At 40.0% G+C, this 27,647-nt stretch overlaps 1 protein-coding gene across 1 annotated transcript; it reads left to right on the top strand.

Moving 5' to 3' along the window:
* Positions 1–3,468: 3,468 nt before the first annotated feature.
* On the top strand, positions 3,469–17,101 carry SNX20 (sorting nexin 20). Its single transcript, XM_001371519.3, has 4 exons — positions 3,469–3,593; positions 7,286–7,440; positions 11,852–12,003; positions 14,774–17,101. The coding sequence occupies exons 2-4, from the start codon at positions 7,299–7,301 to the stop codon at positions 15,440–15,442; spliced, it is 963 nt and encodes a 320-aa protein (XP_001371556.1). The 5' UTR covers positions 3,469–3,593; positions 7,286–7,298; the 3' UTR covers positions 15,443–17,101.
* Positions 17,102–27,647: the final 10,546 nt, after the last annotated feature.

Here is a 27,647-nt window from a genome sequence, read left to right as displayed (position 1 = left end):
AGTAGTAATCTTTCTGCCTAAAGTTCAGGGCAGAGCTCCAAGATAGGGTAATCAAGGATGTACCTGATTGGATCAAGTACATAGCAAGACCAAAAACTTGAGCCTAAGCCTGGGCCTAGAATTTGATCAGCCCTTGACCTGATCAAGGTCAGAGTAAGATCAAACGCTTACATCCAAGCCTGAGGCAAGTCCTTAAGCCATCAGCACCTCAAGGATCAATTGCATCATCAGTGAGAGGGAGCTGCCAGAGGTTTAGCCCTCAGGCCCAGAAAATAAGCTGAGAATAATATCAAACAAGGACTGAAGTTTAAAAGGGTACCCCAACTTTCCAGAAAATAGAATCTACCTATAATTAGATAGGAAAAATGAGCAAACAAAAAAAACCCCACCTAATTCTAAAGAATTTTTGTGGAGACAAAGAACAAGGTACAGACACATAACAGGACAGTGAAAGCAAAGGAAACACATGCAAAGTCCAAAAGAAAAATATGGATTTGACACAAATTTTCAAAGTACTCAAAAAAGACTTTAGAAACAAATTAAGAGAAGAAGAGGAAAAGTGAGAAAGAGAAATGCAGGTGATGCAAGAAGAAATGGGCCAATTGAAAAAGGAGAACCAAAAACTGACTGAGGAAATCAGACCTTAAAAATAAGAATTGACTATCTAGAAACTAATGATTTCATGACAAATCAAGAAACAATAAATCAGAATCAAAGGAATGAAAAAAACAGCAGAAAACATGAAATATCTTATTGAAAAAATGACTGACCTATGAAGAGAACCAGCCTCTTTACAAAATTATCACGTGGGTCTAATTACCTAGAAGGGAAATCAAGAGCTGGGAGAATATGTGTGTAAGGTTTAAAGATTAAGGGAGGAATGACATAGATAGAAAAAACTCAAGATACGCAGAGATCACCGGCATCATGTCAGCCTGTGAGCTCTTCCTCCGAAAGTCAGAGAGAGTAAGTGAGCAAGCTGAACTGATTTTATATAGGATCATAGGATAGGGGATTCTGGGGATGTCAATGAAACAAGTAAAACAACAGAAGTATTACCCTAATTTTAAAAACCAATTACAAAATAAAAGAATGAATAGCAACACAACTGTATAGCAATGTACCCAGGAAAGAAGCTCACTTCAAAGTCCTTCCCAACTTTGGTCAAATCTTTTTCTTCCCATACCACTGGCACCAAGTTTATTTAGATGTTAAGTGTTGGTCTTCGACATTACAAAGGACATTTACAAATGACTTGCTAGCCTTCAGACTGTAGACAATAGTAGAGGCTTAATTTTTAAGTTCAACAAAATTTAAGTCCCATCTAATTTAAGGATTCAGGAATCAATCATGTGAAATATTAGAAATATAACCATAAGCCTGGTCCATGAACTCTTTTCTCATTAGAGTCAGATTTTGAATATATCTTTAATATCTTCATGATTTGTTATAACTGAAACCCTTCAGACCTTGAAAATAGATCTAGGAGACACAATTTGAGAATTATTGAACTACCTGAAATCCATGATCAAGAAAACCCTTGGATATTATATTACAAGAAATTATCAAAGATAGCTGCCCAGAGATCCTTGAACAAGAAAATAAAATTGAAATTGAAAAAATTTACAGATCACCTCCATAAAGAAATCCTCAAATGACAACTTCCAGGAATATAATAGCTAAATTCAAGAGCCACCAAGCTAAGGAGAAAATTCTTCAAGCAGCCATAAAGAAACCATTCAAATAACAAGGAGCTGCAATCAGGATCACCCAGGATGGAGTAACTTCTACATTAAAGGACTAAAAGGCATGGACTATGATATTCAAGAAGACAAAAGATTTGGGTTTACAATTTAGAGTCACAAATCTAGCAAAACTGCGTATATTCTTTCAGGGGTGGAAATGGTCATTCAATAGGATAGAAGATTTCCAAGCATTCGTGAGGAATAAGCCAGATTTAAAAAAAAAAATTTGAAGTCCAAACCCAAGACATAAGAGATGTCTGAAAAGGTAAATAAGAAAGAGAAAGTTTAAAAGACTCATTAAAGTAAAAATATTTATACATCTACATGGAAAGAAGATTTATGTAATTTTCAGAAATATTATTTCATTTAGAAATATTAGCCAATTTGATCTTGACAATATTAGCTTTACAAATATTATCTCATTACAAAAATATTTATAGCTGTGCTTTTTGTGGTGGCAAAAAATTGGAAACTAAAAGGATGTCCCTCAGTTGGGGAATGACTGAACAAATTGTAGTATATAATGGTGATGGAATACTATTGAGCTATAAGGAATGATGAACAGGATGATTTCAGAAAGAGCTAGAAAGGCCTATGTGAACTGATGCAGATTGAAATAAGTAGAACCAGGAGAACATTATACACAGTAGCTGTAATAATGTGGAACAATCAAATGTGATATACTTTGTGACTAATAGAAGTAGAATGATCTAGAACAATTTTGATAGCTTGTTAAAAAAGAATACTGTCCACCTCCAGAGAAAGAATTAGTTAAGTATAAATGCAGAAGAAAACATATGCTTTATCACTTGTTTATTTGGGTGTATGTTTTGGGATGCTGGTTTTATAAGACTGCTTACAAAAATGAATAATATGGAAATATGTTTTGTGTGATAATACATATATAACCCAGATTGAATTTCTTGTCAGCTCTTGGAGGAGGAAGGAAAGAAGGGAGGGAGACAATATGGATCCTATAACTTTGGAAAACTCATGTGGAAATTTGTCAAAATTAAAAATTTTTTAAGTACACTAGATAATTTTTTAAAAAGACATTATTTCATTTAATCCTTATAGCAGCTCTGGGTTGTAGGTACTGTTATTACTCCAGTTTTACAGATAAAGAAACTTGAGCTGGAGAGAATTTGAGTAACTTGCCCAGAGTCACATTGGTAGTAAGTGTCAAAGACAGGTCTTCCAGACCCCAGCTCCAGCTCTCTAACAATTGTGCCACACAACTGCCTAAGATTGCACTGAACTCAAAGTCTGCAAGAACATTTCTTGTCCCTATGGTATAGAGCTAAAAGTACTTCATATAGTTCTTTAGAGCTTGCAAAACATTCTACCTATATTATTTCATTTGATCTTATAATAATGCTTTGAGAGAGGTGCTGTTATTATCCTCATTTTACAAATGAGGAAATAGAGATTAAGTGGCTTAGTCAGGTTCACCCATACTTTCTAATATTAACATAGAAAGGAACTATCAATTAGGAAGATTGGTTTCAAGAATGAGAGGAAGACATCCAGCTTTTAGAAGAGAAAATCCACTAGAAAAAAAAATCCTTGGCTCACAGAGTTATCAGGTCTCACAGGCAGGAGAAATGGCAATCAGAAGAGACTTTCACTTTGAGATCAAACTCCATATCCTCCCCAGCCTGCCAGCCAATCAAATTAAAGAGATTTTAGTAAGTACACTGCTTATTTCCTTTTTGTAGAATAAGGAAGTCAGAGAAAAGCAGAAAAAGAATACAACCATGCTTCAGAAAGGCTCAGAAATTATGTGAAATCCAACAGCATCTCTCCTGACAGTGGATACATACAAGAAGTAATCCCTAGAGGCTTCAGGTCAGTATTTTTTGACACGGTTGGCTGGGTCATTGATTTTCCTACATGAGTCTGTCGACCTGCAAGTACAGTAGTTCCTTTGAAACCTTCTCTTGGCTTCTCCCTCTGACTACCCGATGGGGCAGAAAACATGGCACAGACTCTTCTTCTATACTCAGGGAGAAAGAATTTCTTGGCCAGGCTTAACATCTGTGAAGTAGGACTGGGAAAGATTGCTAACTGGTTAGTAAGTGGGGGGGCCTGTGGTGAAATCTTCTGATGGAAGTGGGGAGTAATATCAAGTTCCAAGAATGGGTGTGTTACTATTCCCTCTTTCCTTCTAAAATCCTCTGCTTTAATATACTTAATGATCGTTAATGTAAGGAATATTGCTGTTGTTCATCGCTTAGTCATTTCAGTCACGTCTGACTCTTCATGACCTCATTTGTTTTTTGTTTTTTTTGGCCAAGATACTGGAGTGGTTTGTCATTTCCTTCTCCCATTAATTTTATAGATGATGAAACTGAGGCCAACAGGATTAAGTGACTTGCCTAGGGTCACACAAATAATAGTAAGTGTTTGAGGGTCAAATTTGAATTCAGGAAGATGAGTCTTTCTGAGTCCCAGGTCAGCACTCTATCCACTGTTCCACCTAATTGCCCTTATATAAGGGATACTTTTTTTTGAACCTACCTTTCTCCCAAAGCCATAGGGAAGCCTGGTGTCAGAGATTGTGTGGTGCAAAGGAAAGAAAGCTGGATTTGAAGCCATAGGACCTGGGTTCAGTTCTTGTCTCTGCCATACAGTAAATATAATAACAAAGTATGACCTTGGGTGAATTTTTCAGCTCCTCTGTATCTCAACTTCCTTATCTGTAAAATTAGTGGATTAGACTAGGTAGTCCCTAAAGTCACTCCTAGTTCCAAACCTGTGATTCTATAAACTATTTGGGGATGAGAGGTTGGAAGGGGTTCAGGGATTCAAGTCTTTGATTTTAATGGCATAGAAAAATCCCTCTCCCAAAGCAGATAGGCAAATCTTCTGCAACTTAGTTTTGGAGACTGAACCTGTTACATTAAAAGGAGATACATGTGGAGCAATTGGCTTGTCAAGAGTTATCCAGGTTTTACATGGACCCCAGAGTTACCTGATTTCCCTTTGTCTAAAATGAACCTCCCATCCCAGAGTGTACAGATTCTGATTGTGGCATTGTCAAACCGCTCTGCATATGAACTGAAACATGCAAATGGCTAATATGGTGAGTTAGTAAGCCTGAACAATGGCTTCTAGGGTCCAGGGGATGCAAGCTCCAGGAGGCAAATACCTAGATCTGGACCAGAGGCCAGTTGAACATCTGTTTGCCTAGCTGCCTGACTGGCTTAACCAGACTCTTCAATTTCATGGGCATAACTGGAAGAATCAACAGACACTTCAGAGAGCCTGGGTTTTGACTGTGGTTCTGATGCTATAAAAGTCTCCTCTCTAAATGGCCTCCATTGGACTGGCAAAAGGCAAGAGCATCCTGACCCTTCTGAGGAGTAGGAGAAAGGATGCTATGTAATAATCTATAACATTTGACCTCTGGTAGGCTGCTTGTTTTGTCTAGATTCCCTACATGAAAAAGAGAGAATATTATGTCATAGGTACAACTCTTGACCTGCAACCAGAAGACCTGAGTTAACCCTCCCTTTCACATTGATGAACTGTGTGGCCTTAGATGATTCATTTCACCTCTCTCAGCCTCCATTTCCTCATCTGTAAAATGGAGATAATAAATAGGACCTGCCTCACTGGGTTGTTGTGGAGATCAAATGAAATGATAGATGTAAAGTGTTTTGTGAACCACAAAGTGCTATATAAATTTTGGCTATTATTATAAGGGTGCAAGGATATTATAAAGGGATTTAAGGAAAATGTGAGCCCCATTGTGAAAGATTTTTAGAAATAATAACTCAAGCAAAGCATGGCAAGATGATAACGTAATCTTATAGTCTTCTCTTTGCACTTTAAGAAAGTTTTCAATTTTCCCACAGAAGAAAAACAACTGCTAGATTACATGGGTCGAGGGGATATGGCTGGGGATGTAGACTCTAAATGAACATCTTAGTGCAAACATCAACAACATGGAAATAGGTTCTGATCAAGGACACATGTAATACCAAGTGGAATTGCATGTCAGCTATGGGAAGGGGTTGGGGGAGGGAAGAGAGGGAAAGAATATTATTCTTGTAACCAAGGAATAATGTTCTAAATTGACTAAAAAAAATTAATTTTAATTTAATTTTTTTTAAAAAGCTAAAAAAAAAGCAAGCTTTCAGTTTTCAAAACAAAAATATGAATCCCCTCATCAGGATCCTGGGAGCCTCTAAGCAATGCCTTTTCAAGGGATTTTGATCAGGACCCTAGAACACATCTCCACCAAGAATAAAGAAGCTGCTACATACAGGCACCTACACCCTGAACTAGGAGTTCTTCAAGAGACCAATAGCTTAGGGAGTAGCTGGGTGGCTTAGTGGATTGAGAGTCAGGCCTAGAGATGGGAGGTCCTGGGTTCAAATTTGGCCTCAGACACTTCCCAACTGAGTGACCCTGGGCAAGTCACTTAACCCTATTGCCTAACCCTTACCACTCTTCTGCCTTGGAGCCAATACACAGTATTGACTCCAAGACGCAAGGTAAGGGTTTAAAAAAAAAAAAACAGAGACCATTAGCTTTTATTAAAAAGCAAAATCTTAATTTAAAAAGCTACTATTAGCTTTTCTGGCATGCAGCTCAGGAAATATTGTCCTCAGTCTGGGACCTAGACCCAAAAAGCTAATCACACAATGAGACAATAATCCCCAAGATAGTTCACCACAAGAATTTGACATGAGAGAAAAGTAGGTGGTATGTTGGATAGAAAGATGGATTTAGAACCAGGAAGACATGGCTTTTACTCCTACCTCACACAGTTACTAGCTGTGTGACCCTGACCAAGTCACTTAACCCCTCAGTTTTAGTTTCATCTGTGAAGTGGCTCTAATAATCATACTATTGCCTATGACTCCAAGAAGTGGTAGCATGCCCAAGAGCAGCCACACCCTGGCAAACTGTCTAGGCAAATGGGCTAAACTAGGTTGAGGATAACTCACTGGCCTCAAACTCGTTGGTTAGTTGGGGGGTGTCCAACCCGGGGCACATGGAGACTTTTCCAGAGGAAGGGTCAGATGAGCACAATTTATTCCAAAAGCCATGAAGGCGATTGAAGAGGGTATTGTAGAGTGTTTAGAGCTTGACCAGGCATCAAAGAAGCCAAGGTCATCCACTACATCCTGAGTCATCTCCGGTTGTCTTGACTTTTGCCTTACCACAGGCCTTCAATGACTCTGGAAAAGAAAGTGAGGCTGATGACTGTGCAACTTTGCCTCACATATATCTAATTTCTTTCAAGTCAAAAGATATGACCAACGGTATCATTTGGGTTCTCTTCAAGTATAAAGGACAACAACCAACCAATCACCTACTACCACCACCACCTAACTCCTAGGGTTGTTATGAGAGATTAAATGAAATAATGTATGAAAAAGTTTATCCGCCTTTAAAGCATCATATAAATGTGACCCTGTGATTATATCTATTTTCCTCTTTCCACTAGCAAGAGGAATTTAAACAGGTCTCTGACTCTAGAAACTTTAGTTCTCTTCCAGCCAATTGTCTCTCTCTTGTGCCCACAGCAGCCTACAAAATATGGAGAATGACCAGCACCCTGGGAGCTCAGGCTGGAATAGGCATCTTGATGCCCACCACACTGAGAAAATGGAAAATGAAGCAGGAGCAACAGCCCCACTCCATCCTGGTCCCTTCAGCCCAACACCAGAGAAAGACTTGAGTAGGTTACTCCCTGTAAAACTCCCGGAACAGGCAGGAGATTGGAGAAATCCAAGGACTCTTCCTATGTCTCATTAACTTTGGGCCCCTTTGAAGAGAGCATGACTTCCTCTTATGAACTAAGGGCTACAATGTGGCAGAAAGGTCCTTCCAAGGCTGACTTCTCCTGCTATCCAATCCACTTCTCACCATCTTCCCATGCTATCAACTGGAATGTTTTTAAGAACTCCCACAGATTGCCACCCCGACCCCGCAATCCTCCATCATCTCCACTCTCTCACTTACCTTCAGTCTCTCCCTCTCTGTTGCTTGCATCACCACTACCTATAAACATGTCCATTTCTCCACTATCCTCAAAACCCCTTACCTGATCTAAGCCACTTCTTTTTGTTTTTAATTTTAAACATTATTTTATTTGGTCATTTCCAAATATTATTCACTGGAAACAAAGATCATTTTCTTTTCCTCCCCACCCCCTCTCCCACCACCTTTCCCTCTCCCATAGCCGACACATGATTCCACTGGTTATCACATGTGTTCTTGACTCTAATCCATTTCCCTGTTGTTGGTATTTGCATTAGAGTGTTCATTTAGAGTCTCTCCTCAGTCATATCCCCTCAACCCCTGTAGTCAAGCAGTTGCTTTTCATCAGTGTTTTTACCCCCACAGTTTATCCTCTGCTTGTGGATAGTATTTTTTAGATCCCTGCAGATTGTTCAGGGACATTGCATTGCCACTAATGGAGAAGTCCATCACCTTCGATTGTACCACAATGTATCAGTCTCTGTGTACAATGTTCTCCTGCTTCTGCTCCTCTCGCTCTGCATCACTTCCTGGAGGTCATTCCAGTCTCTATGGAATTCCTCTACTTTATTATTCCTTTTAGCACAATAGTATTCCATCACCAACATATACCACAATTTGTTCAGCCATTCCCCGATTGATGGGCATCCCCTCGTATTCCAATTTTTGGCCACCACAAAGAGTGCAGCTATGAATATTCTTGTACAAATCTTTTTCCTTATTATCTCTTTGGGATACAAACCCAGCAGTGCTATGGCTGGATCAAAGGGCAGACAGTCTTTTATCACCCTTTGGGCATAGTTCCAAATTGCCCTCCAGAATGGCTGGATCAATTCACAACTCCACCAGCAATGAATTAGTGTCCCTACTTTGCCACATCCCCTCCAGCTTTCATTACTTTCCTTTGCTGTCATGTTAGCCAATCTGCTAGGTGTGAGGTGATACCTCAGAGTTGTTTTGATTTGCATCTCTCTGATTATAAGGGATGTAGAGCACTTTTTCATGTGCTTATTAATAATTTTGATTTCTTTGGCTGAGAACTGCCTAGTCATGTCCCTTGCCCATTTATCAATTGGAGAATCGCTTGATTTTTTGTACAATTAATTTAGTTCTTTGTAAATTTGAGTAATTAAACCTTTGTCAGAGGTTTTTATGAAGATTGTTTCCCAATTTGTTGCTACCCTTCTGATTTTGGTTACATTGGTTTTGTTTGTGCAAAAGCTTTTTAATTTGATGTATTCCAGATTATTTATTTTGCATTTTGTAACTCTTTCTAATTCTTGCTTGGTTTTGAAGTCTTTCCCTTCCCAAAGGTCTGACATGTATGCTATTCTGTGTTCGCCTAATTTTCTTATAGTTTCCTTCTTTATGTTCAAGTCATTCACCCATTTTGAATTTATCTTGGTGTAGGGTATGAGGTGTTGATCTAAACCTAATCTTTCCCACATTGTCCTCCAATTTTCCCAGCAGTTTTTATGAAATAGTGGATTTTTGTCCCAAAAGCTGGGATCTTTGGGTTTGTCATATACTCTCTTGCTGAGGTCGCTTGCCCCCAGTCTATTCCACTGATCCTCTTTTCTGTCTCTTAGCCAGTACCAAATTGTTTTGATGACCGTTGCTTTATAATATAGTCTAAGATCTGGGACTGCAAGGCCCCCTTCCTTTGTATTTTTTTTTTCATTATTTCCCTGGATATCCTTGATCTTTTGTTCTTCCAAATGAACTTTGATCTAAGCTACTTCTGCAAACTATGATCCAGTGTCTCTCCTGTTTTGGGCAACTAAACTCACTAAGAAAGTTGGGTACAAGAGGTTTTCCACCTTCTCTCCTCTTCTCATTCTTAACTTTCTGTAGTCTGGCTTCTGACCTCATTTTTCAAACTTTTTTTTTCTTCAAAATTCTTGGTTCAAAATTATCAGTGCTTTATTAATTGCCAATGCATTGAGCTTTTTCTTTAAAAAAAAAAAGAACAAAAACCAATCCTTACCTTCTGTCTTAGAACCAATACTATGTATTGATTCTAAAGCAGAAGAGCAGTAAGAGCTAGGCAATGGGGGTTAAGTGACTTGTCCAGGGTCACACAACTAGGAAGTGTCTGAGGTCACATTTGAATTTAGGACCTCTTCATCTCAAGGCCTGGCTCTCAGTCCAGTGAGTCACTTAGCTGCCCCTTGCATTGGGCCTCTCCATAATCCTTCTCCTCTTGACCTCTCAAAGGCCTTTTACCACATCAATCACCCTTTTCTCCTTGACTCTCTTCTCTCTGGGTTTTAGTCTATCTGTTGCCAAGGTCTAGCAGTTCCTGAAGTCCTTTTCTCTCCTCTGCTACAGCCACAACTTGATGTAAGCTCTCCTCAGGCCATGATTATACTATTACTGGTTGGACTTCCTGCCTTGGGTCTCCCCATTCCGGTCCATTCTCCACTTAGCCACCAAAGGTATTTTCCTAAAGCACAGGTCTATCCACGTCACTTCTGTACTCAATAAATTCCACTGGTTCCCTATCGCCTCCAAGGTTAAATATAAAAATTATATAAAAATATAAAAAATTCTTCCAAACTTGGCACCACCCTCACCCCACCTCCAACCTCCACTAACTCTTTGATCCGCTGACCCTGGCCTCCTTGCTATTCCTAGTATATGGCACTCTAATCTCCTGACTTGGTATTTTCACTGACTAGCTCTCATGCACAGAATGCTCCCTCTCCTCATCTCTGCCTCCCAGCATTCCTGGATTCCTTTAAATCCTAGCTAAAATCTCACCTTCTACAGGAAGCCTTTCCTGATCTCCCTTAATTCTAGTGCCTTTCCTTTGTTGATTTTTTTGCCTATCAATCCTGTATATCATTTGTTTGTTCAGTTGTCTGCACATCATTTCCTCTATTGGATTGTGAATTCCTCAAGGGCAGGGATTACCTTTTGTATTTCTAGTGCTTGGCACAATGCCTAGCAAATAGGAGTTGCTTAATAAATGTTTATTGATTGACTAATTGACTGACTTAACATGACCCAAAATTATGAAGTTAAATCTATTGTAAATACATGAATATGTGTAGGTATGCATATATACATATGCTATAGATGTATGTATAAATATATATGCATATAGAGAGATGCCATGTCAGTATACCATCCATATATATGCATGCACACACATATTTTATAAATTATATGTCATATTGCATTTGAAAGATAAAGAAGTACAAAACAGCTTTTGTATTATATCTAGCCTATCAATGGCACTGCTTCCCTTTTTTGCTCCTTTATGGAAGACTTTTACAGAAACGATTAGCATTAGCGTGGATAATAGAGACTTGGTTTTTTTGGTTTTTATTTAGTAGTGTCTAAAACCAGAAATGCCTTAGGCATCAGGACTGCATGATGAACTTAGCCCATCTGCCCACAGATGTCTTATTAACTTTCACTTCAGACTCTACTCCACCTAGTTGTGGGACCTTGGACAAAGGCCTACGCTCTCTGAAATGTAATTTCTTCACCTACAAAATGAGTGGTTGGATTAGACTACGGGGGACCACCCCCAAGAAAAAGGCAGGTTTCCATGGAGGAAAAGGAAAAATTTCCTAAATGTTAGAGCTGACTAAAAATGAAATGAGTTGCCTTGGAGAAGAATGAGCTTCCTCAGTCTTTAAACCAAGGGTGAATGATGATTTGGGGGGGATTACTGTAAGGGGATCTTAATTTCAGTAGGAGTTGAAATAGTAGATGATAATATTATATTATATTATAATAAAGAATAGAATAGCTTAAAAAAGAGAATATGATAGCTTATTGGCCTAGAAGTAAGGAGATCCAGATTCTAGTTCTGGTTCTACCATGGACCAGCTGTATAATCTTGGCCCAGTCTCCTTATTTCTCAGGGACCTATGAAAAATTAAGAGGTTGAACTAGAGGATCTCTAAAGTCTCTACCAACTTTTCCTGTGATTCAGTGAAAGTAGAGGATTGGAATATTAGTTCTATGATTAATAACTTCTCATAATACTTGTGAGTCTCCCTTGGCAGAGAGAGGCCCAGCCATCTTCCCATATTCTTAGAGAAATGGTTGTCTGTTTCCCCATGTTCTTACCACTAATGGTGCTGTCCTTCCAGATTGCAGCAATGACCCAAGCTCCAACTCTTCCATGACCACAAAGGAGCTCCAAGAATACTGGAGGAATGAGAAATGCCATTGGAAACCAGTCAAACTGCTCTTTGAAATCTCATCTGCCAGAATTGCAAAAAAATATTCTTCCAAATATGTGGTAAGCTGAACTACAGAAGGGTCTACTGCCTTCCATTGGCACCTCATCTTGGCCATGCCACTAACTATGTAACCTGTGGGCAACTCACTGGGCCCCAGATTCCTTGAAAATGAGAATAATATTCTACTTACCTCTCAATGTTGTCATATGCTATGGGATGTAAGTGAATGTCTTTTTTTTGGGGGGGGAGAAGATTATAAAATTCCTAAGATTTAAGCTGGGTCTGGAAGATGGTGATGTCCTCAATGGAAAGGGTGGGGGGCAATTCCACAGAAGTTAAAATTTGGAAAAAATATACTAATTGGGTATGTATGTATGTGTGAATGTATTGAGTTTGAAATTCTAATAAAATATAAGTGTAAAAAAAGGAGATTATAAAGTTCCAGATAGAAAAAAGATATTGTACTGCCCTCTGGAAGCTCATGATCTAGGTAGAACAATAAGTCATATATGTTATAATAATAAAGAACCCAATGCAATGTATAATTAAATATCTTTCCAATCAATCAAAAAACATCTATTAGATCCTCACTGTATGCCAAGCACTGTGCTAAATAGGCAAAAGACAGTTCTCATCCTCAAGGAATTGATCTTTTAATAGGGAAGACAACATGAAAACAAATATATAAAAAGGAAGCTATATAGAGGACAAATAAGTACTATAATTAACAGTGGAAAGCACTAGAATTAAAGAAGTTGAAAAAGACTTCCAGTAAAAGATGAGATTTTAATTGGGATTTAAGAGAAGCTGGGAAACCGAGGAGGGAGCCTTCTAGGCATGGAAGGCAGCCAAAGAGAATACTCAAAGAAAAATATCTTTCTACTTATACCACTCCATACAATAATGCTCATATACAGACATGTTAACACTTTAAGATTTACAGAGCAATTCTACATTTATTATCACTTTTATTACACAGTACTTATTAAGTTCTAAATTCATTCTGAAATTATTTTTTAAAGTATTTACTGTGTCCCAGGCACTATGGCAGGCACCAGAAATTCAATTGAATGTACTTAAGGAGCTCACCTCTGATTTGTAGGAAATTACATTTGCATAAATATCTAAATACAAAATATATACAAAATAATAAGAGGAAGCACTAACAACTAGGGGATCTCAAGCAAGACTTTCCTTTAGAAGATGGCAGCTTAGAGACAAGGTGAGGAAGAAGTGCATTCTAGTCATGGGGGAACCATTTTTGCACAAAGACAGGTAGAGGATTAAAATGTCCTATATGTGGAACAGCAGGTTCCAAACAAATGCTTCCATTAGTAGAGCCTTGATTTCCTCATTATAAACATTTCATTCATAGGTATAGATTGTAGCCCATCAATAACCTCTTATTCTGTAAAATTCCTGTCTATATCTTCCCATAAATTCTCCATAAAGTATTTCTCCAACAGCCAGTAGCCTTGCCCTAGTTTTTTTTTTCTTCTTCCCAATATCATTGACAGCAGGAGGCTTTCCAACTGTTATCTCTTACTCTCTCTCCATGGCCAGCCCATCTCCTTTAAAGATCGCTTCTATGCTATTTCTCATGAGCAAGCCATCATTGGGCAACTAGGAAGATGAATGGATCGAGTGCCAGGTGCAGGATCAAGTAGACTCCTCTTCCTGTATTCAAATCTGACCTCAGACACTTCCTACCTGTGTGACTCTGGGCAAGTCACTTCACCCTATTTGTTTTGGTTTCCTCTTCTATAAAATGAGCTGGAGAAGGAAGTGGCAAATTACTCCAGTATCTTTATCAAGAAAACATCGAATAAGGTCACAAATAGCAGGACAGGGCTAAATGACAATAAGTCATGATTAGTAACAAATGGCAAGCCTCTTTGAATCAAAATGTGTATTTCTGTTACTCTTGGGAGTCCCCACAGAGTTTGATTCTTTGGAGATTGGGGTATGATATAATACATAGCCATGTAGCATCACTAAAAGGATTCTGGTACTAAAAGGATGGGTTTTTGTGTTAGGGAGAAGCTCAGATCACTGAAAGTACCCAATGAAATTAATTATTTTTTGAAAAAAATGCTTACCTTTTGTCTTGGAAGCAATGCTAAGTATTGGTTCCAAGGCAGAAGAGCAGTAAGGGCTAGGTTATGGGGGTTAAGAGACTTGTCCAAATATAGGAAGTATCTGAAGGCAGATTTGAACTCAGGACTCACCTGTGTCCAGGCCTGGCTCTCTATCCACTGAGCCACCTGGCTACTCCTTGAAATTAATTATTAAAACCATTACAAGAAGAAAATGAGGTGGCCCAGTGGATTGAGAGCCAGGACTAGCAGGAGGGTCCTGGGTTCAAATATGACCTCAGACACTTCCTACCTGTGTGACCTTGGGCAAGTCACTTAACCCTCATTGCCTAGCCCTTACTGCTCTTCTGCCCTGGAACCAATACTCACTTGATTCTAAGATGGAAGATAAGGGTTAAAAAAGTACAAAGTCATTACAAAATCTGGATTTCCATGTGGGATGTAAGTTTAGTAGAGGGTCTTAACCTGGGACTCATGAACTTCCTTAAAAACTTGTTTAATTCAGCTTGTTTAATTTCAATTTGATAGCTGTATTTCAGTGTAATTGGTTTCCTTTATAATCCTATGTATTTTATATTATGTATTTAAATACATTATTCTGAGAAGGGGTCAATAAACTTTGCCAGACTGCAAAGGGATCTATGATTAGAAAGGCTGAGAACCTCCGGATGAGACCTGATTTGGAGTTAAATGATTTTGTCTTTTCTTTTCTTTCTTTTTTTTTAAATCTCAGATGTACAAAATCATTGTCATCCAGACAGGGAGTTTTGACAGCAACAAAGCCATCCTGGAGAGGCGGTACTCAGACTTTGAGGCCCTCCACAAAAACCTCCTGAAGAATTTCAGCGAAGAAATTGAAGATATCATCTTCCCCAAGAAATACCTGACAGGCAACTTCACAGAGGAGATGATCAGTGAGAGGAAGCTTGCCTTCAAGGAGTACCTGAGTCTTCTGTACTCCATCAAGTGTGTCCGCCGCTCCAGGGAGTTCATCGACTTCCTCACCAGAGCAGAGCTGAAGGAGGCCTATGGTTGCCTCAGGGCAGGACAGTACATCAAGGCCTTGGATATTTTTATCCAGGTGGTGCCCCTGCAGGAGAAACTCACCCGTCACTGCCCTACTCTGGTGATCCCTTCCCTGTGTGCCATGTTGGTGTGCCACCGAGACCTGGAGCGCCCCACGGAGGCTTTCGAGGTTGGGGAGAAGGCTCTTCTCCACTTGCAGACCCGCTCTAGTCACAGGTACTACGTCCCACTGCTGGAGGCTATGATCCACCTGGCCTACATGTTGGGGAAGGACTTTGTATCTTTGCAAGAGAGGCTGGAGGAAAGTCAGCTCCAGAAGACCCCAGCCAGAGGGGTCACCTTGAAAGAACTCACTGTCCGAGAATACTTACACTAAACCTGGCGATGAAAATAACGCTTCACATTTCGGGATGGCTTTGCAGCCAAGTCAGGTCAAGGCAATGAAGATTTATGGGACTCTTACTATGTGCCAAGAATTATCCTAAGCCCTGGGGATACAGAGGAGGGCAAATGCAACCTCTACCCAGAAAAGAGCTCACATTCTATTGGGGAGAGGACGTATAACCATGTAGGGAGATAATATGTAGGGAAATCAAAGATATATAAATAGAGCAAATATAAGATACCGAGGTGGTAAAGGACTCCCAGAGTAAGTAAGTGGGATTTGAGCTGGATCTTGAAGGAAGCCAGAGAAGCTAAGAGGCAGAGATGAGAGGAGAAAAGATTCCAGCATGGCATATGGCTACTACAAAGGCATGCAGACAGGACTCAAACTACTATTGTTAAAACAAAGAGAGTGTGGTGGAGAATAAGAGGTAAGAAGACAAGAGGGCAGCTTTAAAAGCTCTTTTTTTTTTAAACAACAGATCTATGAGGTAGTTAGTTTAAGTTTTATTATCTATATTTAATAAATGAGGAAACAGGCTCAGAAAAGTGAGATAACTTGCCCAAGGTCTCTTGCTTGGGAGGAGAACTTGAACTTGGGTCTCTCCTATACTATGTCCATTTCTCTATAACTTGAGTCCTAAGAATTTTTTTAAAATAACTATTTCAATATAATTGGTTTCCTGTGAATTTTCTTTATCAGTCTAATCACATGATTCTGAGGTTTCACCAGACTGTCAAAAAAAACCCCAAAAACCGTGAAGAACCTTGAACTGAACCATCAAGAGCCCTTTGGCAATATTTTCAGCACCTGATGTCATCAGGCAGACAGAGCAATTGGAGAGAGAGAGTATGTCAGGTGTTCAGGGCTACGTCTACATCTATAATATGAAATGGAAAGGTAGAACAATCAACCAGATGTCCGGGTGTCTGTCTCCAGATTCCTAGTTTGAATTTAAATAGATGATTTTTTTAGATAAAACGGAAACTGCTCTGGTAGACATGAATTGTCCAAACCCAATTTTTGGATTCTGAGTTTGAGGTTCAGCTTCAAGAGAGGACAGCAACTTGGATTTTGTTATTATTATTATTTGGGGGGGCAGAGTTGGGTATGGGAATTGTTATCCCTTTCCTTTTGAATGAGGACATAAACAGCTCACTTAAAAAGTGATTTTTAAAAATTGTTTTTGCTTTTTACAAAGGGATTGCCACCTCCTGGCTTGACCTTACAAATGCCTTTATTTTTTCCACAGATTTCCTTAGTCTTTCCCCCAAAGCACACTCCAAAGAACCAGACCCCACAGCACATAGTTAATAGAATTATTCAGGGCTCTGAGAAAAGGGACCAACTTCAAAAGATAGCTTCAGGAAACCAGACTCAAAGTGTCCTGGCTTCTGGCCTACAGAAGCTATTGAAAATATTCAATTTCCTCCCCATCTGTGTTTCTTAGAGGATCTTTCACCAGGTCATTGCCAGATACAGGCCAGTATGTCAGGATGTACTCCCAAATCCATCTGCAAACACCTCTTCTATATTCATATTCATGATAATCCATCCCTGATTGTTTCCCTCCTGCTTCTTCTTACTACTCATTAGTCCTTAAGTTGCATGCCTTTCTCCTTTTGTTACTTAAATAAATGTGGAAAACCATTGGTTTAAGTCCTGCTTCTTCTAGGACGCCTCCCTTGATCTCTCCAGCCCTCTACTTCTGCACTGTCTCTTCCAGGATGATTCACAAACAGCATTGCCTCCTTTGTTGTTGCCAACAATTTCTTGTGTGTTTTCTAACCAGGTGGTGAGCTTCCTGAGGACAAGGGCAAGGCCTTCTCCTCTGTTATAGAGCTGGACCCATAGAAGGAGTTCAGAAAATATTTGTTGACCTGAATGGAACTTGAGGGGGGTTACACCGAAGCAGCCTTGATAGAAGACCTGCCCCCATTCCTTTGCCAACAACATAAGAAGGAAGCTCAAGTTGCCTTAAAGGCTAGAATACACCAGGGCTAGACCCTCTGGAGCCCTCACCTCTCCAGTAGAGCAATACAACATTAACCCAAGACGAATGGAATAGCATGGGGCCAAACGACTTCCTAGAGGGGATCACTGTGCTGGAATCCATTGAACTTTGGCTCCTTTCCATCTCATTTTGTTACCACTTGGGCCATTAGGAAGTTAATTCTGTGCATCCCATTTCTCAAAATAAGGAAAGAAGCCCGTGAGGAATGCCTTGTTACTAATGAAACATATGCAGGCAAGATGTTCCTTCTCTCTGAACAGCGATGGCTTGTTTACAGGGAATCCTGTGATCTTCCACATCATACAATAATTATTAATTCTTGTGAACTACCATCCCACCAGAGGATGACAGGGAACGATTTCCCTCACTAAACAAATAAAACAAAATGAGTTTGTTTATGTAAAGAGAGGAAAGGCACATTTCTCCAGGGAAGAATAAGAGCCTTCAAATCCTGCCAGCCTCTATCTATAGATGTATAAAGTTTTCTAGTTGGGATCATAGACTTAGAGCTGGGAGTGATTGCAGAGGTCATCAAGTCAAACCCTTTCATCTTACAGATGAGGAAACTGAGTTCATGGAAGGGACTTGACCCAGTTCCTATAAGTAGTGAGCAGCAGAGCAGCTTTTGAACTCAGATCCTCTGATTCCAAATCCCATTTGCTTTCCATTGAAGAGTTTCTTATGGAGAGGCACAGAATACACCCAGGGCCAGTAAAGGCTCCCATCTTGCTCACTACCCTTTTCCCTGGCCATTAAAGAGAATTTTTGCCCATTCCACAGTTTGCTCCTCTTCTCCAGCCTCATTTACCTATTTTTTTCTTATGATTAATATGTATGTGTCCCTTGTCCTTTTGAGCAGCAAATCTTGTAAAGGAGTCTATGCTTCCTTGGAACCAGAGGCTTCAGACTAGGAATAAAAACATGAACACAGCCTAGAAGCTGGATACCCTCCAAATGAGGTCTAGTTTATCTGTGCTGACTATTGCTCATGGTGCTTCCTGAATGGAAGTATTGATGAGACCACATGAAAATATGCCACATAGACTTGTAGACCTTATTTTTCCATTAGAGTTCTTTTATCTTTTTTGACTTCTTTGCACATTCCCACATAATTACTAATCCAAACCTCTTCCTGTGAGATCCAAAGTCTGTCCCCTCACCCATGAATCTCAGCAGATGACCTCATTTGCCTCCTACTTTACTGAGAGGAAAACCAATTGATGGACTCAGACTGTAAGAAAAAATCCATGGCCCACATGCTGAAGTGTATTGCACTTTGTATAAGAACTTTGTACAAGAACTGATAGAAAGAATCATGGCACCATGGAAAGAGCCAGAGATTTAGAATCAGAAAACATGGAGTTGAATCTAAGCTCTGTTGTGTTGGGCAAAAATAGTTAACCACCCTGGGTTTTAATTTCCTCTTTTGCAAAATGGGATTGGATTAAATAGTCCTCAGGGACACTTCTAGCTCTAGGTCTATATTCTTATGATCTGAGGACTAGCCTATTTAATATCTCTGGTCCTCAGTTTTCTCATCTATAAAATGTAAGAGTTTTGGAATACTAAGCCTCTAAGATATCTTCAAATTCTGAAGTCTATGATGCTATGATATCCTCTTAGAGTGAAGAAAAGCTTGCTTTGCAGACTTTTAGAATACAAGGGGAAACAGGAAGTGGGGCTAGAAATTTGCCCCCTCTATTCTCTTCAGGGAGATAAGGTAACAAGTCTAGAATGGTATCTATTTGCTCCCCTTAACTGTTATTAGTCTAAGGTAGATGATAGGGCTCAAGCTAACTTCTGATCACTATATCATTACTAGGGAGAGGAAACCCCCAAGCTTTATATCTATGGTTTGACCCCTTTCCCACCAAATATCAGTTTCCACAATGAACCATACATGGCACTCAGCCAAGAAAACCCATTTATTCAAATCAGTAGCAAAAGAGAAATCAGAGAAAGTACCCATATTCCTATATACGCATATGTGTGTATGTATTCACACACATACACAAACTGATTTGTGTGGAATATATATATATATATATATGTATATGAAATACAGGAATTAAGTATTTGGAGAGTGGGTTGGGGTCATCCAAGAAGGCTTCCTGGAGTCAGTAAGATTTAACAGGGCTTTGAAAGGTAGATAGAATTTGGAGAGGAACAAAGTTACAGTATGAGGAATGTGCTTTGATGTGCATTGAGGAAGACAACATATAAATGCATATTTATATATATAAATTATATAGAGACATATAAATAAAATATATTCATATATAAAATATACAAAATTATAAATGGTACCATGTGTGAATGTATATCATATATATTCTAGAGAGAGTATATGTATACATACTGTTTATACCATTTAATCTTCAGCAATTCACATCTTTATTCAACCTTTAATGCATACCAGTTTTTTTCTTTAGATACACTGATTGTAAGCATCTAGAAGGCAGGAGTTGTCTTAGCCATCTTTCTCTACCTCTGTTCCCTTAAATCCCAGATCAGCTAGGCATAATAGCTGCTCAAGAAATAGTTGCTGAATGAATAAAAGAATAATCTCATAGAAGTCGTTTTATAAATTAGCTTTATTCTTTTGAAGTTGCTTTGAGTACTGAAGAAGGACAGAGAATGATTGTTTTTGAATTCTCACCTAGGGTTTTCTCTGAAGTTGTTTAGACCTTGTTGGCATTTTTTTTTTTTGCAGAAAGACTGGTTTCTGCAGCTGGGGAACAATCTCTGAAAAGGATAGATTTCGTTTAAGACCTCAGGGTTCCTTATACTTGTCCCCGAAAAGCAGACCCAAGTGAAGAATGAGTGGAAGTTTCCTATTTAGGGCTCCCAACAATTTGAGCTAACCCAGAAAGCAATGGGTTGCTTCAGGAAGTAGTAAGCTCCCCATCACTGGACAACTTTAATTCTAGGGGGATGCCGGGGAGTTTGACCTCTAAGGTCATTTCCAGCTCTAAATCTACGGTCCTACAATCTCCGAGCCTTGCCCCCACCCTCCCTGAAGTCCACTTTCTGCATTCAAACACTTTCTATCCTCTGGAGTGTCCAAGGCAGTGCTTTGAAAGGACCTAGAGAGGAGACCCCAGTGTCAGAAACACAGGCTGTCACTTTGCCTTTGCAATAAACCCAGATACCACTAGATGGTGCTGCCGCATCTGCTGGCTACCAAAGTGTCCAAATGGTCTCCCATAAATAATGGTGTCGGATAAAAAAGGGGGGGGGGGAGCTAAAAGCACAAAAGATATACAATAATATTGGAAATAAAGAATTTTGGTTAGGAAGCCCTGACATTTAAATGTTTAATGCCTTTTAAAAATCCCCTTCCCTCCCCCCAAATCGATTGGATTGTGAATTTCAGATGGTGGCACCTTTGGTTTCCATTTGTCCTTTGGGCAATTTCTCATCTCCTTTTCTCAGGCAGCCAGGAGCCCGGGAGAGCTGAGAGAGAAAATATTCTTACAGCCTTTAAGGCCTGGAGAGTTCAAAGGCACAGTCACTGCACCACCTCCCGGCCTCCTGTACCTTTTCCCACTGATCAAAAGGACCCAAGTAAAACTGGTAACTCTTAAAAGAACTATCAAATAATGGGCCAAACAGTAAAAATAAATGAGGCTGTAATGCATTTGGAACAGGGATGGGGGAGCTGGAAGCGCTATTAGCTCGTTTGAACATTTTTAGCAGGTCAGTGTTCTGGGGGAGGAGGAGTAGGGAGAAGGGGATGAGGTTTTGATCAAGTTCTTTGAAAGCAAAATTTACTTTAAATGGAATTTTCCACCCCTTTCCATTCCCACCCCCCAAATGCCTTCCAGGAAAGGGGTTGAGGCCTGTGGATGAAAGCTGACCTGGGGTCTGAGCTTATTTTTTTCTTTTGATATTTTAATAACTGTGTTTAAATGTAACTGAGTTCCTTTGTAATCCCATGTATTTTATTTTATGAGTTCACAAACATTCTTTTGAGAAGGGGTCCCATTAGGCTTCAACAAACTGCCCAAAGGGTCCATGACACCAAAAAGGTTGAGGATGAGTACTCTATAGCTGTGTTAGCGAACCTATGGCATACATGCTGGAGGGGGCTGCTCTGCTCCCCTTCTCCATAGTGCCTGAGGACATATCTCACTTCATCCACCCCTCTGTCCCGCAGCCCAATGGGAGCACTTCCTCCTTCCCCTGGCTGGGGTAAGGGGGCAGCTCACATACGGGCTGAGGGTGCAGTTTGGGCACTTGGTTTCTAAAAGGTTAGCCATCACTGCTCTATAGTCTGCACTTTCAAATAGCCACTGTGTAGCTGTCAGTGGATAGTCAACTCTATTCTAGGTACCCTGGGATGATGGATATTCAGAATGGTTGAGAGGCAGGGAAATGAGATGAGGTTTTATCATTTTTACCAACAGAACATCTGTCACACGTGTGCCCATATTTCTATTCACGCAGATACCACCTTAGCTTAAGCCTTCATCATAGGATTTAGAACTGGAAAGGATCTTAAAGGCTATCTAGTATAACCCTTTTGTAGCTCTTTTCTGGCCTATCTTAATAGTATTCTCCAAATTAGTCTTTCTGTAGGAGGAACAGCCTCCTCCAAGCTATCCCCAGACCTGGAATAGGTGCCCCCTAAGTTATCATAGAAATAGATGAGTGGGAAAGATAGCCTGGGCATGTGGTGATGGAGAGAAACTAGTAATATCTGCAAAATATCAAGAGAAGTCAAGGAAGGCTCCCAGAATGTTGCATAGACAATGTGACCTTATGGGAAGGCATGGGCAAAGATTGCCCAGTCAAGGCAAGCAGGACTGGGTTGTTATCTGCCTTCTTGGAGGGAAAGCTTACATTAATGAAATTATAGACCCACTTGTCTGTGTGTATGTCAGGATCTCTCGGTGAAGTAAGTTCCTTGAGGGCCCTTCTTCAACTGCCTTGCACACCGGAGCCACTTGATGTTTCCTGCATTAAAGTGAATTGAAAGGCAGCTGGGGGAACCACTAGGCTGGAGTTTGGATTAGAAATTGGAATCTAATTGGAATCATGCTCTTGAATACAGTTCTACATCCCTTGAACCAAATGAATTTAGAATAAGACTTGGACAATGACTCTTTCCATTTCCAAACCCATCCCTGGAGGGTTCTCCCATTCCCCAGCATTCAGTAGATGAACTACCAGATGGAATGAGCATACTGGGAAAATGTTAAGGATAGCATATTGTAGTGGATAGAGTTCATGATTTGGATTTAGAAAATCTGGATTAGAATCCCAACTATGCCACTTATTAGCAGCATTACCTTTGGCAAGTCACCTTCTGTCTCTATCATTAGAGCTACTAGGAACCCTGTGGGAAAAAGGAAGGGAAAGAAGGAAACAAGCATTTATTAACAATCAACTATGTGTCAGGCACTGTGCCAAGCACTTTACAGATATTATCTCATTTGATCCTCATAACCACCCTAGGAGGAAAACTGAATCAGAAAATGGTTAAGTGATTTGCTTAAGGTCACGCAAATAGCAAGTATCTGAATTTGAACTCTGGTCTTCCTGACTCTAGGCCCAGCACTCTATCCACTATGCTGCCTTGCTGCTCTCAAGAGATTACAGGTGAATTCATGGGAGAACATAGATGAGAATCGCACAGGATAGGGAGACATGAAGTGATACAGATCTTCATTGTTGCAAATTGCATTTAGTGTTGGAAATACCCAGTGAATTCATGGGCTCCCTGGAAATATTGGAGTCATGGTTTCAAAGACCTGATAACCAGTCCAGTCTGGTGCCATCAGTAACTGAAGTAGAGAAACTCTTAATGTCATCCTTCTAGTTTTTGAGAAAAGCAACAGACATCTATAGCTCAGCAGAAAGGGCTCTGAACTGGAAGCCAAGAGATCTGCCTGCCATTAACTCTTTGTGTGACCCTAGCTAGGTCACTTTCTCTCTCATGGATTCAAGCTTCTCATCTGTAAAATGAAGGGATTGGGCTAGAGGATCTCTATAATTTCTTCCAACAAGAAAATGTTACTCATTTCAACACGCATTTTTTTCTCATCTACTATGTGTAAGGTACTGTGCTAGACCCTGGAGCTAAAGAGAGAAAAGTCCTTGGATTCTGGGAACTTATAGTTTGCTGGGAGGACATGCTACTTATGTAGCTGTTTTAAAAAAAAAATTGAGGGGAAAACCACTGACAACTAAAGGGATCAGGAAAGGCTTATTGTACAAGGTGAGCCCTGAGGTAAACAATGAAAAGGAACCAGGTATATGGGACAGCTTCTGTAAAGGTAAGAAAGGGGAGAATGAAATGCCAAATTTGGAGAACAGCAAATAGATCAGAGAGATCCTGAAGGGAAGCATTGTGAAATGTCTGGAAAAACATACTGAAGACAGCCTGTGGAGGACTTTAAAGGCTAAGGTGTAGAGTTTGGATTTTATCCTGGAAAGAGATATCTGGACAGGAAAGAGACACAGTCAGACTTGTGACTAAGGAAGATGATTTTGACAGCTCTGTAGAGAATGGATTGGAGATGGTAGAGATGGGAAGCAGAAGCCAAATTTGGAAGCTACTAAAATAGGATTATAGATCTGGGGCTAAAAGAGACCTTAAAGGTCATCTCATGAAAGCTATTCATCTTATAGAAATGAAGTCCCTAGAAGTTAAGTGACTTGTCCAAAGTCACTCCTCCAGTGATATATTAAAGCACAGATTTAAGCCCAAGACCCTTGACTCCAGATTCAGTGCACCTTCCACCATATTACTCTACCTCTAAGAATGAGGTGACAGTGGATTGAATCTAGTGGGTCTGTGAGAGAAGGGAAGGGGAGACAGAAGCTATGGATGTGTAACTGACAAGACTTGGAAATTGATTTGATATGTAGGATAAAGGAGACTGAAGACTCAAGGATGGCTCCAAGGTTGGGATACCAGGTGATTGAAAGGATGGGAAGACCTTTGAAAACTCAATGGAATAGGGAGGTTTGGAGAAGACATAGAATTGGGCATAGGGGTGGGGTGGAGTTAGTTGGGAGCAGTACAGAAACATGAAAGAGTCTGTTTTATTTATGTTGAATTTGAATCGTAAAGGAAAACACGAATTTCAAGGGGCAGAGGTGCAGAGGAAGAATATTCCAGGTATAGGGAGAGCAGTCGTTCAGAGACAGAAATGGAAGAGCCTGTGTGAGGAACAGCAAGCAGGCCAGTTTTGGTTGGGTCATAGAGCACATGTAAGAAGGTTGAAAAAGAGAGAAATGGCCTAGTTTGTGAAGAACTTTTATTGCCTAACCAGGGAGTTTATCTTTGGTCTTTGAGGACTTAGAGTTCTACTGGAGTTTATTGGTTTGCCTTATTGGTAGAAAGGTACATGGTCAGACCTGACCATTAGGAAAATCAGTTCAGCAGCTGGGTGGAGAATTAAATGAAGTGAGAAGAAACTTGAGGTAAGGAGAACATTGAGGATGCTATCTGTCCAGAAAAGATTGTTTTGAATTACAATGAAGACATATTTCAGAGATGTTATTGATATAAATGACACTTTTTGGTAACTGGACAGGAATGAGGAGTTAGATGATACTGAGTTTGTGAACCTGGGTAGTGATGCTCTTGACAATAAGAGGTAAGTTTGGAAAGGAGATGGGTTTGGGGGGAAAGATAGAGAGTTCTGCTTTAAACCTGGTAAATTTGAGATGCCATCCAATTTGAAAAGCCCAATAGGCAGTTGGTGACATGGAATGGGCAGCTAGATGGCTCAGTGGATAGAGCTCTAGGCCTGGAATCAGGAAGACCTGAGTTTAGATCTAGACTCAGACACTTACTAGCTGTGTGACCTTGGGCAAGTCAATTTACCCCAAAAGCCTAGTCCTTTGAACAGACACTTAGTATTGATTCCAAGATGAAAGGTGAGGAAAGAAAGAAAGAAAGAAAGAAAGAAAGAAAGAAAGAAAGAAAGAAAGAAAGAAAGAAAGAAAGAAAGAAAGAAAGAAAGAAAGAAAGAAAGAAAGAAAGAAAGAAAGAAAGAAAGAAAGAAAGAAAGAAAGAAAGAAAGAAAGAAAGAAAGAAAGAAAGAAAGAAAGAAAGAAAGAAAGAAAGAAAGAAAGAAAGAAAGAAAGAAAGAAAGAAAGGAAGGAAGGAAGGAAGGAAGGAAGGAAGGAAGGAAGGAAGGAAGGAAGGAAGGAAGGAAGGAAGGAAGGAAGGAAGGAAGAAAGAAAGAAAGAAAGGAAGAAAGAAAGAAAGGAAGGAAGAAAGAAAGAAAGGAAGAAAGAAAACTGAATGTGCTTATAAGTAACACAAATGGAAAGGATTTTAGGGGAAAGATGAAGATTAGTGAGAGGAGGACGATGATGAAGGGAGTGATCTTCTGAAGAAGATGAAAGGGAGTGATATTGGATACATGTAGGAGAGTTGGCTTCCTCAAGAAGAAAAAAGTCTGAGATGGGGTAGTCACAAAGGAAGGAGGTGATTCAGGAGAGAGGAATGGCATGAAAAACCTAGAGAGGAAAGAGGAGGGGGTGGCATGTCGTGTCAAACCCTAAAGAGGGTCAGAAAGACTAAGGGCTTAGAAAAGAATAGACTTGAAAGAAATGAGATAATTTGGTGACTTTGGGGAGTGTGGTTTTAGTTAAGTGGGGGGATCAGAAGTGATTTTGTAAGAGTTTGAGAGATGAATGGGAGGTAGAGAAATAGAAACAAGGTATACTGAAGTTTTTTCTTAGGTGTTGCCTGTGAAATGAGGGAAAGAATGATAACCTGAGGGAATAGAATGAGGGAGATCTGAGCGTGGCAAGCAGGCAGAGAGGAGCCAATAGATAAGAAAAGATTGAAGGTGAAAGAGGGAATGATAAAAGAGACACGTTACCAGAGTAGAGAGAAGGGCACAAGCAGAGGGATTGGTCTTGCCATAGAAAAGGGATGACTTTGTCAGGGACTAGAACAAAGAAGTTGAAAAGATGTAGAATGTTCTTAAGGTGTACAACAGAGGAGCAGAAGAAACTCCCCCAAAGTGGGCTCTTCTCTCAGTAGAGCAGATGAGCTCCTCAGCTGAGAAGGCAGGGGAGGAGCATTGTAAAAGGCTTGGGAAGAAAAGAGAAGGCTGGGAATAGCTATTTTAGAAAGGATGAGAAAGACTTTAATCAGTGAAGAATAAAAGAATCACCATGACCCAGAATCACAGAATCTCAGCTTTGGAAGGGACCACAGCAGCCACCTCATTGACCATACAGCAAACATTTCTCAAGTACCTGCTACATTCCTGGTACTGTGGTAGGCACTGAGGATCTGAGAGCAAAGAATGGAACAATCTCTCCCCACAAGGAGCCTATGTGTTATAATGGGGGACAGAAGAATATAGAAACAATGCAGAATATTTGATATGTATAAGAAGAAGATAGATATAAAATGGATGCAGCCTAAATGTTAAATGAATCAATACAAATACATCCCAGGCAGTTTGAGAGAGAGAGTACTAGTAGATGAGAGGAGGATTAGGAAAGGTTTCTTTACAGAAAATGGTGCTTGAGTTGAGGCTTAAAGGAAGAAGTAGCTCTATGAGGCTGTGGCAGAGAAGAAATGCATAGGGGCCAAAGGTGTGGAGATGGGAGATGGTGTACGGCATGTGAAGAACAGTGAGAAGGTCAGTTGGCTTGGATCACAGAGTTCAGGAGGGGAAGTAATATCCAAAAAAGCTGTAACAATAGATGGGAGTCAATGAAGTTGATTGAATAGGAGAGTCATCTGTTCTGGTCCAACTTTAAGGAAAATTACCTTCACAGCTGTGAGCAGAATGGACTGGAGTGGTTCAAGACTTGAGGAAGACCAATTAGGAGACTATTGCAATAATCTAAGTAAGAGGTAATGAGACCCTGAATCAAATCTGGCTTATACCTGAGCAAGAAACTCCTTGACAATATCTGTGAGAGATCATTTGAGATTAGGTAATAATCCTTACACTCCCAAGGGGTCAAGTGTGCAAAGGGATTGACAGGGTTTGGGGACCCCCTAGGTCTGTGTTCACCTCAGCCTTGGACCCCACTCTCTTCTATCCTTTACTTTTGGCCTTTTATCCTGGAGCCTATGAAATGTGATGATACTTAGAGTCATAGATTTCAAGTTGGAAAAGACTAGAGATAATCTAGTCTAACCATCCATTTTTACAGATGAGGGAACTGAGGCCCACAGATGTGAAGTGGCTT

The sequence above is a fragment of the Monodelphis domestica genome, chromosome 1 (genome assembly GCF_027887165.1).
Source record: "Monodelphis domestica isolate mMonDom1 chromosome 1, mMonDom1.pri, whole genome shotgun sequence".
NCBI lineage: Eukaryota > Metazoa > Chordata > Mammalia > Didelphimorphia > Didelphidae > Monodelphis > Monodelphis domestica.
Note: the sequence above shows the minus strand (reverse complement) of the source record. Positions and strands in the feature narration are given on the sequence as shown.